The sequence below is a fragment of the Tigriopus californicus genome, chromosome 6 (assembly GCF_007210705.1).
Source record: "Tigriopus californicus strain San Diego chromosome 6, Tcal_SD_v2.1, whole genome shotgun sequence".
Lineage (NCBI taxonomy): Eukaryota > Metazoa > Arthropoda > Copepoda > Harpacticoida > Harpacticidae > Tigriopus > Tigriopus californicus.
The window spans coordinates 12,134,791-12,150,299 of NC_081445.1; the positions used below are offsets into that span (position 1 = coordinate 12,134,791).

The 15,509-nt window shown below is 39.8% G+C and overlaps 1 protein-coding gene and 1 long non-coding RNA gene across 3 annotated transcripts in view; one reads left to right on the forward strand and one right to left on the reverse strand.

The window, feature by feature from the left end:
• Positions 1 to 665: 665 nt before the first annotated feature.
• LOC131881982 (uncharacterized) lies at positions 666 to 10,379 on the reverse strand. 2 transcript variants are annotated; one of them, XR_009373430.1, is made up of 4 exons: positions 9,934 to 10,379; positions 7,076 to 9,720; positions 6,864 to 7,021; positions 666 to 845 (listed from the first exon to the last, which is right to left on the reverse strand). It is a non-coding gene; the product is annotated as an uncharacterized LOC131881982 (long non-coding RNA). The 2 variants fall into 2 exon arrangements; XR_009373431.1 differs by having other exon boundaries at positions 7,085 to 10,379.
• The window catches only part of LOC131881979 (diuretic hormone receptor-like), a 28,475-nt gene continuing 14,025 nt past the window's right edge, over positions 1,060 to 15,509 (forward strand). Inside the window, exons 1-4 of the mRNA XM_059228983.1 lie at positions 1,060 to 1,894; positions 10,373 to 10,580; positions 13,101 to 13,194; positions 13,276 to 13,375. Coding sequence (XP_059084966.1) covers positions 1,591 to 1,894; positions 10,373 to 10,580; positions 13,101 to 13,194; positions 13,276 to 13,375 — 706 coding nt within the window. The 5' untranslated portion in view covers positions 1,060 to 1,590. The remainder of the gene's footprint in view (positions 1,895 to 10,372; positions 10,581 to 13,100; positions 13,195 to 13,275; positions 13,376 to 15,509) is intronic.

The window sequence follows — 15,509 nt, forward strand, 5'->3', positions numbered from 1 at the left end:
GCACAAGCGAAAAGTGGCTCAACATATAACATCAAAAATCACCCAAAAATAGGATTGACAAGGATATGGCATGCTTCTAGGTGGCCAACTTGATCATGTTTATAGGAGGAAAACCAGATGGGGAACAAAAGCTTTCAGATGTTCCAATATTGATGACTCACGCTGCCAAAAGGTTGACGTTTAGGCCAAGGAAAAAGGTCGAACATTAGCCGTTCAGGGAACCATCATATGTACGGAAAGAGTTGGACCCGAATCCAAAACTTACCACATGAATAATAAAGCAAACCATGACTTGGTTCCTTTTTTGGCTAGGGCTCATAAGCACCTTATGAGACGGTCCATTAGAATATGAGATATCGCCCTTGTAAGGCAAGACTTACTTTGAAAACTCTAAACTTTAGGCTCATTAGAGACTCTAGACACGGGTAATAAGCAAGGCTGAACTATTCCGATCTCTCATGGGAATAAGGTAAAGCCAAATAGAGCGTCTAGGCTTTGTTCAGTCTCATAAGTAAAGTTTCATCTACATAACACGTGTTGCGTTTTACTCCCAATTTGCCCAAGTTCCCGAAGAAATAATGAGAAGATGGATGGTTTCTCTCCAGGGCATATTCAGAGTTCCGGTCCTCTAAAAATAAGGATGTAACCCTCACAGAAAGACTGACTGACGGACTTGATGCTCTAATGGAGACACGATGGAGGAGTTGTTGGACAAAAATATGATGCGTGTCTCCGTCTAAGCTTTTTCTGTCTCTTGCTCACCGAGTACATCGTCAGCGATGATCATGAACAATCGTGCGACATTGTCATTGATCGGTTTCTCTTATCCTCTTATCTTCCAGTTCCTATAAAAAAGGAAAAGAAATAGAGGCACTCGGACAGTTCACTATGCAGACTTGGGAATTGTTGCTCGAAGTCATCATGGCCTTCCATGTCCTCAATTGAGTTGAGAGAACGAAATCAAACGGCGTCCTCGGGGTATTCGTCCGAACAAATACGCCATTGAAGGCGCATTTTGACTCCCAAGTTCTCCCCAGCACTAGAACGCGAGAGGGGAGAGCAAGGGCCAGTTACGATGATTGCACATGGACAACTCGAGTCGTTTGTGTCTTTCAAACCTAAAGCACCAATTTCGGCGAAACATCGAATTGGATCCATCTTGACAGATGGTTGCTGGCGGAGAGTAAATCCTCTCTTTCCCCGGATGTGGCCAAGCTCAGAGTGCAGCTAACCTTCAGACTCCATAACCACGACCATTGAGGAACAAGGACGACAAGGAGCGAAATACACACACGCATCCACAGAACGAGAGGCCGAAACACCGAGGACGGAGAGAAAAATCAAGGCCGCCTCGCCACTTTCCTCGAGGTTCCCCGGCTCAGTTGCTCACTCCCTCGCCCCTCATGCAGTTCGAAGCTCAATGTCAAGGGAAGTTTCTCACATTTTCCAACTTAAGGGTCGTGTTATGGTGTCTTCTTGTGTCCCATTTCCTTTCAATCATTGACTCTCACGCAGTCCACGAGGGAGACAGGGCGCAAATTGCTTTCTTGACGTGTGATCACTAGAGTGAAGTGTGTCTGTCTTTGCCAGATGAATTTTGTGCGGAAAACCAATTTGGTCGACGATCCGGATATGATGAGCTACGACGACGAGACCTCGTCCTTAGTCATGGATTACGACCAATTGTTGTCCAAGATGAACGCCACCGAGCGTCTCGAATTGGAATGTGCCATCAAAGAGCAGCAATTTAATGCCAGCCGTGACCAATATGCGGCAACCCTGCGTTGTCCACCAAGTTTTGACAAAATCAGCTGTTGGCCGGCAAGTGTCACGGATTCGTTGGTGGTGATTCCGTGTTTTTCTGAATTCAACGGCGTACGATACGATACCACAAGTGAGTATGTTACCATTAATAGAGAAATCATGGAGGACTTCCACTCAAATTTTGTCGAGGGACTGAAACTGACCTATAATTTTCTATCAAAAATGACATGGAGAAGTACTTCAAAGGACGATTCACGATTTGTTTACTGGTGTGTTTCCCGGGTGTGGAAAGACACGCTTTTGGGTCTGGTTCCTTTTCGTAGGAGGTGCTTGGTTTTCGCCTGGATATTGCGCATCAAGTTTGATATCCTCTTTAAAGGTGTGAAAGAAAGAAAGTGCACACTGACAAATCTATTTTCCTTTACTGAAGAAGGAGCGTGAGCTCCAGTTCCAATTTATTTTTTTGCAAGTACCATGTCGGCAGGTACCAGTGCCCAGGGCTCTAAACCGAGTGCAATACTGTGCCACGACAAAATGAAGCGGAAATGAAGCTTATTCAATTAACTTGAATTACTTAATTCCTTCACATTTTCTTGTTTTTCAACCGCATTTTGTTACTAAATTTTCTGAAGGGTTTTCTGGTCAATTCTTGCTTTGTGCTTTGATTTGCATCCCAAGAATGATTTAAATGTGATTTGCAAAACTTTTACACATCTCGTCCGCCAAAGACTAGATTAAGGATGACGGAATACATGGATGGATGTGGAGGCTCCTTGCAAAAGTATCATTTCCGGTTCTAGTCAAGTCAACAAGCTTATTTTGCAACCAATTTCGGGTATGGCAATCTGAAGCCTAGATAAATAATTTCAGAATGATTGAATGATTTTTGTAGAATGAGGGCATTTTAAGACCCTGTACAGTCTTTGTTATGATCTACTAACCTGCGTCACTACCATCGTCCTTTTGAACGATTGAGGTGTCAATTTTCCTTCAAATGGCTCGCTTAAGTACACAGACAGTGCTAAATTTCAATTGATTGTTACTCGTCAACCAAAGGCCCAATTGTGCTGAAACGTGCTATGTAAGTTCCTTCAACTCATACCAAATTGATCTTGTCAAGACAAAATCAGTAGCTTCATTGCAATCAGGTGTAATAAAAATGCGCAGCTGACTGCCCGAGCGGAGGTCTCCTTGTCTTTCATCCTTATTGACTAGATGAGTCTTTTGCTTTTTTAAGATATTGATATCGAAAGCAATAGATAAAAAGCAACATCTCAGTAAGAATCTGGTGAAAGGAACAGTTTTGAATCTTTATCCGACCTTAACGCACAAGTGCAAACAGAAACGTATACAAATCGTACGTGTCAAAGGCCTATTTTGTACTTAACTTGTCGACGGGGAAGACGAATGTAACTTAAATTTGTTCGTTAAGGTGACTGACATGAATGATGCTACTTCATAATTTGTCACAGACTGTAAAGAATTTAAAAAACCTTAGCAAGCTGAGCTCAATCGTTGAATATGGAATGAGAGCTCAGAGGCTCAACGCAAACAAAGTTGTGAGGTGAGCTTATCTTGTTTTAAGGGCTTGATTCTGGAATGGTGAAGGAATGAAGAAGGAAAATAGCAAGGTGCTAAGGGGTTAAACAAATCGGGAGAAAAGTGTCCTTGGATAGGTATGAGAAGTAAATTCCACTAAGATGTGTGACCTTCCTCCCAACAACTTCGAGTCTCCCAAGTGGGACAATTAGCTTTAGGGTTGCTACGGGAATATTGCGCATTTGCAAGTTGCCAAATTGAACGAATCTCTCTCAAAATCCAGAGTCACTCGTTGCTGTTCATTTATGACCCACGAAATTATGACCTTTGTTTCATTGAGTGCGTTCGGCTCAAAAAAATCATGGGTCAATTCGAAGTCTAATCTTAGTCTTGTACTCATACAAAAAAGACACATTGAACGAGGAATATAAAATTGTAAAACAGAATGAACGATTCACGACTCCTCAAAATTCTCGTCCAAACTTAAAAGCTTTACTTAAAGATATTTTTGTTGTTGACTCCCCATGAGCACAAGAAAACGAAAAATGTTCTTTCGTTTGGTTGGTGTAAATTGCTTTTCCTTTTCGTTGTCTCATTCCTCTGGATTATCTACTTACTCTCTTTTCTTTGGCTTTGACTAGCAAGATTCAACTCTGAAATAACAAGGCCTTATTCTCAATGAAACTTGCGTGCTTGTTCTTCCTCGGATTTATTGATCTATGGAAGGAAATGAATCCTCAGGTTATTAACCACTCCTGGTCAAAGGACGGCAATCAAAACCCTTTTTTAACTTTTATAAGTGCATTCAAGCGAAAGCCATCTATTCTGATCTAATGTGCTAAAAGTCTAAGAAATAGTAGAGCCATAGACGATCTTTCGCCGACTGTGCAATGAGTTTCCCGCAAAGATAGTGTACGATAGCTCAAAGTTTGTTTGAAGTAATACAAATGACTTGTTCCGGTTGATTGAGAATACTGATGGGATACCGAGTTAAACTTTTAAAGTCAGGGAAATAACGCGCTGGATTAAAAAAGGCGACATGTGACACCTAGCAGCAACTTATAATATGATCCAGATTACTAACATTATAAGAGCAAGAACTGAGGGATTATAAATTTGAATCAAACCAAGTGAAAGAATGGCCTTCAAGTTATTGTTTTGATGTACCAGTTCATTATCAAAGCTCTTTTTGCAAAAAAAGTTTTTCCAAAAATTCTGGCTGTGAAGTCATATGAGTTACTACAATAATGTACTTCTGTGTATATTCCATGGTTGTGTTTTGCATTTTGCGCCATAATTATAAGACGCAAGTGAGAAGATGTTTTGAAATTAGGCAAATTGATAGCTTGGAATGAAGGAAAGCAATGAATCTCTTGAAGTAAATATGTTTCTTAATTTCTTACTGATTGGGTTTTTTCTTTTCTTTTTGAAATCATTCTGTTGGAAGTTACTCAGATGTTAGGTGGCGCTTGAGTCAGATGACGCTGCTTTTTAGTCCAGAATTTCTGAAAGGGTTTAAAATGTTTTATTCAACGATGTTTGAGTATGGGTTCACATCAAATTCAGCCAATCTGTTTGGCTGCCATTTAAAGAAGAACCAGCCAACGACCCCATACATAGCTCAATAGCGAGTTAATGATTTCCGAAAATAGCTGTCAAATTGGTAAGGCATTTAGATTTTTGATGGCTAATAACAGATATAGTACACCACAGACTTAACGTGGCTGTCTCAAAGGGGTGGAATGTAATTTGTCATGGTAATTATTTTAGGATAGTAGGTTTGTGGAAAGTATGCCATCACGCTGTTCTATTGCAGTCTGCTAGTAGCTAGTTAGACGCAAGCTTTGTAAGAAAAGAATATGATCAAGATTATTGACATACTTCATCTGATTCATATGACCAGATGCAATTGTCCTGAGCTCTAAAAGAGCTCAGTTCAAACCTAAAGTGGAGCAAAAAGTATCATAAAACGAAACTGTAATAGTCATTTAACATTTTTGAGAATGCAAAATGATGTAAAATGTTAAAAAACAGAAAAAATAGGAATATTGGAATATGACGACATCCATCAGTATATTTAATAGGCCGCATTGCCCTCTTCATCCACCGTGGTAATAGTGAGTAGTATCATTTGGTAAATATTCAATGCTAAGTATCATGACAATACTTTTGCTTATGCAATGCTCCAAGTTAGAAAAGCTCGGTGCGCAGCTCAATATTTGTTTGGAAACCTGTTAGTTCGTCTGATCGTTTTCTCATATAAGTGGCGCTGCTTGCCAAACCTCCCGTGTCATTGCATTCAGGGTGTCTGGGAACTGTAACTAGGTCGAAGATCGCCATGCTTCATTGAAGCTCCTCCAAGGAACGAAATTACCTTGCCTATCATCTTTAAATCTTTGAGATCTTCCTCAAGAGAAAAGTGCAGGAGACAACATGGCGCCTCGAATTGATCAAGGCTTGAAATAACATTGGACTTCCTGATTATTTAATTGACAATTTCAGTACCTCGTGGATCGCTTCGTGCATGTTGTGTTTTTCGTGCCAAACGTTCCTGCCAAGTGATTACTTATCGATTGGCAAGGTACACATTTGTACTTCTTAAGTTTAAGGAATGATATGAACGATAATGTCGTCGTTCCTTTGGTTAGATTTTGGACGACGCTAGTTTCTTGTAGTTTTCCCTTATACGACTCAAAAGACCTTGAGACTCTGCAATCTCCAAAGCCTTTCAAGTGGAACCATAAAGCCACAACATTCCGGCGTTGGACATTTGTTATCGAATGGTCAAGAGTTGGCATTTCGGCCTTCTTGGAATTGCATTCAAAATCCCCGCCTAAAACGGAACAAAGCCAGTATTCTTCTTCCCACCATATCATTGAAAAGAAAGGCAAGAATGGTGAAAACTGGTTCGCTGTGAAATTTTGTACAGGTTATATACGTTTTCATTGAAAAGTGCGACTGCAGCTGATTGATGGCTACACCATCTACCGTCAGTAACCATACCAAGGTTGCCTATCAGGTGCCTTCCATGCGTCACTGTAAACTGGTTTGTCTGGCTAGTTCGTAATTCAAACTCTTGCCAATTGCTTTGTAACAATAGCATCTCATTTTCCCTCCCATCTGTCTCCTCACCAGTCTTCTATTATTAATCCAAGCCGAATAATAATGCCATCAGAATATCTAGGTATGGCTTTTTAGAGGTAATTTTCTGCCATTTTGAGCCATGCACCAGGGTTTGTCAGGCGAGTGTGTGGGACTAACCTAAGAAGATCTCATTTACTCAATTACAAGGGCATCTGAGCACTAAAGAGGATTTTCCAAAGGAGTCTGTTTATGGCAACAGTGAAGGAGCTTGTGCTTTGAGGCCTTAATGTGAATCTAGCGGCTAAATGACAAATGCTAATGGCTCAGCTTCAGAAAGTTGCATCAGTGAGTCCATTTGCGTTGGAAAGTCATGTAAAGGTAACTGGAAAAAAGCCCAGGACTTTCCAAGAGTCACTGTTCGGCCACGAAACCCATTCAATGCGACGAATAAACTTTGTTGTTTTCTCCACACTTACTTGGAACCATGGCAGAATCCCAGGAACGAGCTTTGGTACAGAATCTGGTCCCAAAGTTGAAGTTAGTGTACCAAGGAGCTCGTTTCTTGAAAAATTGGTTGGAAATACGGGATGTAATGTCTTTTTCTTGGCTGAGGTGCACAGCTAGTCATTATGGCCTGAAACGAAACATGGTAATTGGCTTGCCGTGTTCAGTTTTTTTGAGACATTACGCCATGGACCATTTGCTTTTCTTCGGCCTTTTTGTGCTCCTCTATCATGTCAATGTGCTAGTGCCTTTCCGTTCCACGGTTTTTCTTGCTCTTTTCCGAAAATCGTGGATCCAGCGGCGGACTGCGTCAAAATCGAAATGAGAAACTTTGTTTGAATCAGATTCCAGGGCACGTCCTCGTTCAATGAACAAAGTTTCTGCAATGTGTAAGGAGGTGTGGCCTGAAGCATTTGAGAGGGAGGGGCCTTGAGCTGGACTTTTCGAATGGGCCATGGAAGGCTATTTTTGGAGCAACTCTCATTTGAAATGAGGGAAATGGACCGCTTGCCTTTTTTTCAACGAGATGAATCCCGAACTATGACACCAGTGCGAGTGCAATAAAGATAAAAAAGCCAATTTAAGCGAGAAGGCTCTGAAATCTTTTGTATTAAAAGTTAATGAGGTATTTTCTTGGCAACATTGCAAGGTTTTTAAACACTTTTGTGCAAATCTTGTTTTTTGAATGAGCTTTGCCGGGAAGGGATGAGGCCGAGTTGCCAGAATTTTATTCAATGGTCATTCTGCATTACAATACGAGTGGACAAGTGAAGTCTCTAATTCATCCTAGATTCATTGGAAAATTGTATACAATCAGCAAGTCAATCAACATGAAATATCGATTTGTTTTGATTGGCAAAAAGGAATGACGCATTATAAATGGTTAATTAACACACATATTTGTAACACTATTGCATTTCCTGCTCAATGCACCAATTTAAGTGACATTCAGGATCAACAATTTTTACACATTGTCAAACATGGTTCTGATAAGCACTTCCAAGAAATTCAAACTCACAGAATTTGCAAAATGTGGCTGCCCAAACAACAACATAACCTTCAACTTCAGGACATACTGAAGGCATTACAGTAAAAACGCAAATTATTGAGAATATATTTCTAATACAATTTTGTACCACTTGGCATATGTGATACATAAGAGGATTCTCACACTGTTCATGCAGGTTTGGAATTATTCAGGTGGTAGCATTATTCCAGGGTTCGATGGTTCGAATCCATGTCACGGTACCAATTCGAATTAATGATAACAGTTTTTAAACGCCTCAATGGGCGGTTATTGCCGCGTGCAAGGTAATATTTATTACGCTTGACGAGGAGCGGGAATAACCATAATTCTGCTTAACCTTTTTTTTGCTTGGGGGGGTGCTAGGGTCGGAGGGTGCACCTCGCCCGGCCAGTGAAGCCAGCCATTGCATCATCCAAGTCCAAATTCCGATAGGCAGTTTCAAATCCGGTATCATATTGGTTCTCCGTCTGTGGGTGTGGCTAGCGTCTAAAAGTTTCCTTGAGAAAGGTCGGGGAGGAGAATCGAACCGGTGATCTCTTCCCATGTAAGGAAGCTGCGCTAACCACTACACCATGTCTCCTCCCTGAATAGGGTTACTTCCAGCGCCGGGGTTTGAACCCACGACGCCTGGGGAAAGGATTCTTGCCTTGTTCACGCTGCCTCTTAGACCGCTCGGCTACACCAGCTGCTTAAAAAGACTAACCTCCGGCGCCAGGGGTTGAACCCACGAGTCCTAGGGAGCGTTTTCTTACCTTGGTGACACTGCCTCTAAGACCGCTCGGCTACACCAACTCCTCAAAGTGTGTTGAGATATGAACTGATCAATAATAGGGAGCAAAAAAAGTCCAAACCCTCCAAGAGCCACTTGACACTGATAGGTGTCTTAAAGAACAAGTTATCAAAGAACTAAAACTCAGAATAGATGCCAAAAATCACCAATTGAAGGAAATTAAGTCGCATAAAACTCGTACAGACTAATACAAAATAGAAATATCAAAAATACAATGGAAAATCCAATGGAATCGAAATTTTGCAATAATGTTTCATATCAAAGAACAAGAGAACTTATTTAAGCTGGACTAACGTTACATAATGATTATGAGTCGCAAAGTGTTTATTGCTCCTTTGGCTAACCATTTTTCACAAAATGCTTATGGGGTGTTATACGTTCCTGTCAATCTGTGAAATCAATTTTCAAGGATGTTCTTACCATGCTTGAATTTAGATTAATCATAAGCTAAAAGCTACAGGTGGTGTTTAGTTACCAGTTTATCGAAATCCTTTACAAACATGTGTTCCTCTGGTTCTGAATAAGCACTTCCTAGTGCACGTCATAGCTTGGATAAAAAACAAATATTGCACAGTGGACAATCTGAAACATGATATCGATTTGTTCAAACGTCTCGCAAATTTTTGAGCGGTGTAATATTTTAGGTGTTAACTGACGGTTTTTTTTCAATTGAACCCGTTTGTGTACAAGTGAAACATTTTTGTCTTTTCGGATTCTTTTGAACCATCTTATGCTAATATAGAAGTGATCTCAGATTAAGGAATACTGTCTATTGACTTACATATACAGCAACGCTTTAGTGGAATCGAGTTGAATTATTCCAAGAAGGCCTTTCCCACTCAAAAAAATAAACAGCCTTTGTCGGAGACGTAAATTGTCGAAAACTCGGGTCTTCCAAAAAGGGGCCATTCGAGACGGACCAAAACATTCTTGTTTTTCCCCATGTTTATTTTCTGGCATACTTCTTATCTTTAAACCATCCAAGTCCCATTGGAGAGATCAGTCAGCAAGGCTGGAATTGCAAGTTCAACGTTGCTTTTGAAAAAGAAACCTACTAAAAATCAGCTTTAAATGATACTACTTCAAATCTAACGCAAAGGACTGGAGTTCCGTATCTCGCTGGGTATATTAGCCCCATTCACAACACCAGGTGTTCATTTTTCTATTAGTGCTATATGCAACACATCTGTTGAAGGTCAAATAACTCTCAAGGACAACGCTTTACCTCAAACAAGTGTAAACTCCTTGAAGGTCCCTTCAGGAAATACGCCAAGAAGTCGGTCATTCACCTCTTTCCTCAGTTCCTACTTTTATCGTTGAACAAGACACATTTTCCTGAAGTGTTATACGGACGTAGTACTTTTTAGTCACACATACATAATCTGTTATTCAATGATCTAGCTGATCAGGAGCGGGCCACTTGCCGGTTGATAATCCAATCATTATGGGGGACTTCTTCGTAGTTCCTTTTCAACGTTGTGATGCCCAGTTCCAGTTCCAGTTCCACTAACTCTTTCTTTGCCAGCTTTCTTTTCTTGATGTTACCATATTCATTCTCCAGGCCATGTGTGTATTACGATAAAGTCATTAGCTGGGGAAGGCCTCGACGCAATGCCTTCAGAATATGTGGTGCTTTAATGCCTCTTTCTTCTCGCCTGTTCCAGAAAACGCCTCCAGAGAGTGTCTCAGCGATGGAACCTGGGTGTCCAAATCGAATTACAGCATGTGTACGGTGCTTCATCTGGATCAAACCTTGTTCAACGAGTCCGAAAGTGTACTTCCTCACGATTATTCGTTCCTCATTTACCTCGTTGGTTACAGCTTGTCACTCATAGCTCTCTTCATTGCATGTGGCATCTTCTTTTACTTCAAGTAAGCAACACTAAAAAAGGATCAGAAACGCTGTCGAACTTATGCATATTTCATGCCACTGACCATACCTCAGGATGCTACAGACGCCTTGAATTCTCGAATGTTTACTAATCCAAGGGGAATTGCAACTTTAGGGAATAGCGTGAAGAATGTTATAATGCGGACTTTTTAAAAATAACAATCACTCATAAGGCAAGTTGTGGTCATAAATGGTCATTCACAGTCAATCTTTAGCAGTTGTCATTTGATGCGGTTTAATCTAAAGTCACCATAAGTTAAATCGAAATTCAGCACTTAAAAGCTAACGATCGACAACTCGATTTTCATTTTAATAGTACTGGGGATTACATTCCCTGTAGCAGTTAGAAAAGTCTGTGAAAAACCAAACCAAAAAAAAAAGAATTGTGTTGGAAGATTAAATGTTTCGTATCTTCATTCTAACAAACAGGACATACCAAGAAAATAATGAGTTCTGCCAAGACTTTAAGGCCCACATATTGGCTTCAACAAAGGCTGCGCTCGAAAATTAATTTTGTACTAGGAACACGAATCCACACATTGTTGAATAACATAGCCACAAAAGTTTGGGATTGACAATTTTGCAACGCTTTGCCAAGAACCATATGGCCAACATTATTTCAGAAGTTCACTTACCCCAACTGCCATTTTAGATGAAGGCCAAAAGAGCCTTGCATCCAAGAGTGCGTTGTCTGTTGTAGCCATGAAGACCATCAAGCCTTGGATGTCTGAGCATGCTTTTAAGGAAGGTTTAACCAACGCAAAAAGTGCTGAAAGCTATTGCTTTTGAAAAGCTCAAGAAAGATTTAGCTGAGCTCCTTTCAGTTTTAGCTCAAATATACCTTCTTTTAAACTCACTCAAGAGAAGATTATGCTTAACAAACCTGGAATCAATCCTGTTCATCACAAATAACTGGTTTCCTTTTTTATCTTTAATTTTATTGGCAGAAAGTCTGTAAATACTTTAGTTTTAAAGGCAAGATGTTTAAACAGTACTAACAAAAAAAGAGGAAAGCACTTTTTTATTTTTCAATACAGGCTTAATACCTAATACGAAAACCCCACAATAGATGAGCCTTATAAAAAATGTTTATTTGTAGCGTTTGCGAAGAGAACTAAAAGCCAGGCAAAAAATAAGAACCTTAGTGACAAAGTTAGTATATAGAAATATGTGTTTTTTTATTTCTAGTCATCAACATTAACAGAAATAACGTTCTTCTGTCCAAAGAAGGCGCTTTATCTAAATATGTTTGCCCTATCATGTAACAATCAATTGCAATTTACAAAAATTAGCTTTGAATCCGTGCAGATAAGGTGCATGCTCACCTCTAAGGCGCGGCATTCGTGCTCTGATCATTTTCTTCAGAGCAGCCTTTGTTGTGAACTGCAATATCTAATTCAGTACATAACTTCAACATAACGATCTATTACTTTTTGATATGCATCAAGGAAGGGTACATGTGAAATGTGGCAAAATTTAGAGTAACATGTAAGCTGAACCTTTCATTCAACTCAGTAGAAATCAGTGTCAATTTTGTCCAAAAATATGCCAAATTTGGCTTTGACACTTAAATAGAAACCGATTCTTTAAATGGAACTCCTAGATGAAACGGACTTTTGCTCTTTTGTATCAGCATAGAACAAACAAGACACCAAATTAATAAACATTTGCTTTTGTAAGTTATATTAGTTTGTCAAAAGCCATGGTATTGATAAGATCATAGCCAGGCTCCAGGCAACTCAATAGTTAAATGATAAATTGCGTCCAAGGATCAAGTATTTCCTGTTTATAGATGAAAAAAAAAAATGAAATTATTTATGCTCTGTTTTAACATCTGGTAGCGAAATCAAAAAATGAATAAATTGATAATTACGACCGTTTCAATATAGCGAGGGAAAAAGTTGAATTTGATGTCAACGCATGAAGAAAAAACACCTTGAAATTTTATCCAGTCCCAAAATGGTCAAACTTTTTGAAAAGGCATTGCTTAAATTTTTCGAAGTTTCTATTTATTAGCTATTAAATATCTAAGAAATTTCAACACATGCTTAAGTTACATGGCAAAAAGCTACACTTGTGTTTCAGGTTTATGTTTCGTTTGAGTTCTTTACTTGTAGCGTATAATGCCTTAGAAGTTTATTGATCGATATCCATCTATGAAAAAAAAACACTCGAGAAGAGTAAATTGCTCTCCCACCAATTTATGATTCGAGTTCTTGAGAGCAAAACCGGATGCAAGTCCCCATTGGATATGCATCAGATTTAGAGCTGTCATTTTCAGTTGTTGGAACAAGTTTCTGAACAAGTACTTCTTTGTCTTGGTGTTCTATTTAGCTCTTCCTAAATATTGTGAGTCCTCGTAGCTCATGTACTCCCAAAAAGAGAAGCCCAAGAAATCTCAAGGGTTGAGAAACTAATGTAATAAGGAGATGAATGGCCCCTTCCTCAATTGATGCAGGGACAAATAATCTATCTTCGCTTACCTCTTTCCTTCATTGCAGAGAGATCCATTGTCTTCGAAACAAGATCCATACCAACTTGTTTGTAACATACATTCTTTCCAACATGTTTTGGATTCTCTCGGCCACCATTCACGTAAGAGATTAGAAATTGTGAAGGCCTCGTCAAGCATAGGCCCTCCCTCCAAGTTGTACTAATTAACCATTCCATTTCCAGTCCACCAAACAAGACGGCGAAACCAACATGATATGGTGCACATCTCTGGTATTTGTCAGATTTTTCCATCTCTGCACCTTCTTCTGGATGTTTGTCGAAGGTAATTATCTCTTCATTATTTCCTCTCCTTTCATCATTATTGCCGAAACTCTCCATTCTTTTATACCTATACAAAAGTTAGAGACCCACACGCGGCATAAAAGTCTTTTAAAGGACATTTATTTGTGATGGAGGCGCCATTCTTGGCCAAATGGTGCTTATCCATGGCCAATAGTTTTTCAATGCAACACATAATGAGAGTCTTATTGCATATTTCCTGCTTAGTTCGATGGGTGGTCCACTTGGAAGTGGGTAAAGCTTTTTGAACGAGTTTGCGTATGGATCGAGCGTTTGAATTTTTACTCTTTGTAAGTCGATTGTTCGGTCACAAATTGAATGTTTTTCTCCCTTATTGGCTCCGAATAGTTTGGCATGTTTGAAAAAAAGTTGAACAGATCCAAAGATGTTTCACTGGAAACATACCAATATTGAGAGATATCTCGTAGTAGCCATGCGAGGTAAAAGAAATTCAAAGAAAAGTGAAGCCCGGCACCCTGAATTTAGGCTTATTGTGAAGGGAAAATCTACACAAACTCGCACCGTGATCAAATTGAATTTTCAATAATTGAGTGATGTTGTATTACAAAACTTAAAGAAATGTCATTTTTGGCGTAGTTCTGTCACTACATTAATATCTTGGTCTAATATCAGAATACTCTTTACTTCAACAAGCAGACAAAGTGCAATGAATTTCGAATTCAGCCTATAGGGGATGTCAAGTGAAGGCAATTCAAGGAAAAATGTGGTCCGGCGCCCTGATTTGGGGCATTTTGGGGAGGGAGAACTAAGACAAACATGACAGCCAACTCGCACCATCCACCCATTGAATTTTCAATGATCAAGTGATTTTGAGTGAGCTGGCCTACAAAACCCAACAAAGTGGGGTTAAAACAGTTAAAATGAAAGAAATGTCAACATTCAATGCATGCACAGTTCGGTTTGCCTGGGCATGTTGTCTTTGATTTTATTACATGGAATAACGTCAGTTGTTCATGAATGCGTTCACTTGACAAGCCCTATACCCGGTGCAGCTTGACTGTGATTTTTGTCTAAATTCTCCCTCCACAAATTGGCCAAAATCAGGGTGCCGCCCTAGGTACATTTTTTCTTGAATTTCCTTTACTCCACATGGCTAATTGGGAGAGAATGAGATGGTTGAGACTAGAGGGCTTTTAAGAGAAAAGTCACTCCAAAAAAGATATTGATGGGCGGGTTTTAAACACATATTCCGGCCTCAATTTGTCTCTATCTACTCTTCAAGTATAGCTATTCCTTTGGCGAGTTAATGATTCAAGGACAGGGTTGTTAAAGCATGAAATTGGTCCCAATCTTCCTGGAGTTGCATTGAGTTCATTGTGAGAAACGTGGTGCGAAGAGAAACTTTGCCATTGATTGAGCACGCAAATCACGAGAAAAGGCTTTTGTCCAGGGAAAAGGAAGTCCATGATTGGTATATTTTCGGTTTTGAAGGAGCAGATCAAATGTATGATACAGAAAGCCTCTCGCAATATGTCATTGCCTGCGTCAGATTATGGATCCATTAGAGGCGTATTTTGTCTCAAATATGTTATTGATTGCGATTGTGAAGCCGTTCAAAGGAGGAAAAGCGGAAATGGAAGCAAAGGAGGATAATTGCGATTTCTTGCTAACCTGCTTACGTAAGATGAGAAAGATGAAAGCAATGAAAACGTCTCAAATGCACCATTGAGGCTAGAGAAGCCCTGAGTGACTGTATGTAGCTCCAAGCACTGCAAAAAAGGGTTGCTTTTCTTTCTCTCGGCTCCTAGGCTCGTAATAAAGTGCACATGAAACACTGAAGTGAATATACTACAGGGCCAATCAGGTAAACTTACACCATTTTCAACAAAAAGAAATGAGCAGGTAGGCATCTTGAAATACCTTGAAGTTAAGAGTGGTAGACCTAAGTCTTTAGTTATTTCCATATCGCCCACAAACATTGATTGCCATTCATGAAACAGGGAAGTTTGAATGTGACCCTCGATCTTGCTTGCGCAGGACATTCAGCTACTCCCTTGATCAAGCTTCTGAAGCTTCACAAGGAAATGGTTTAGAACGTGTACAACACCTGGAAAGTGCATGAAAAAGTCACCGGAAAGATCAAGCCCCCCCCCCCC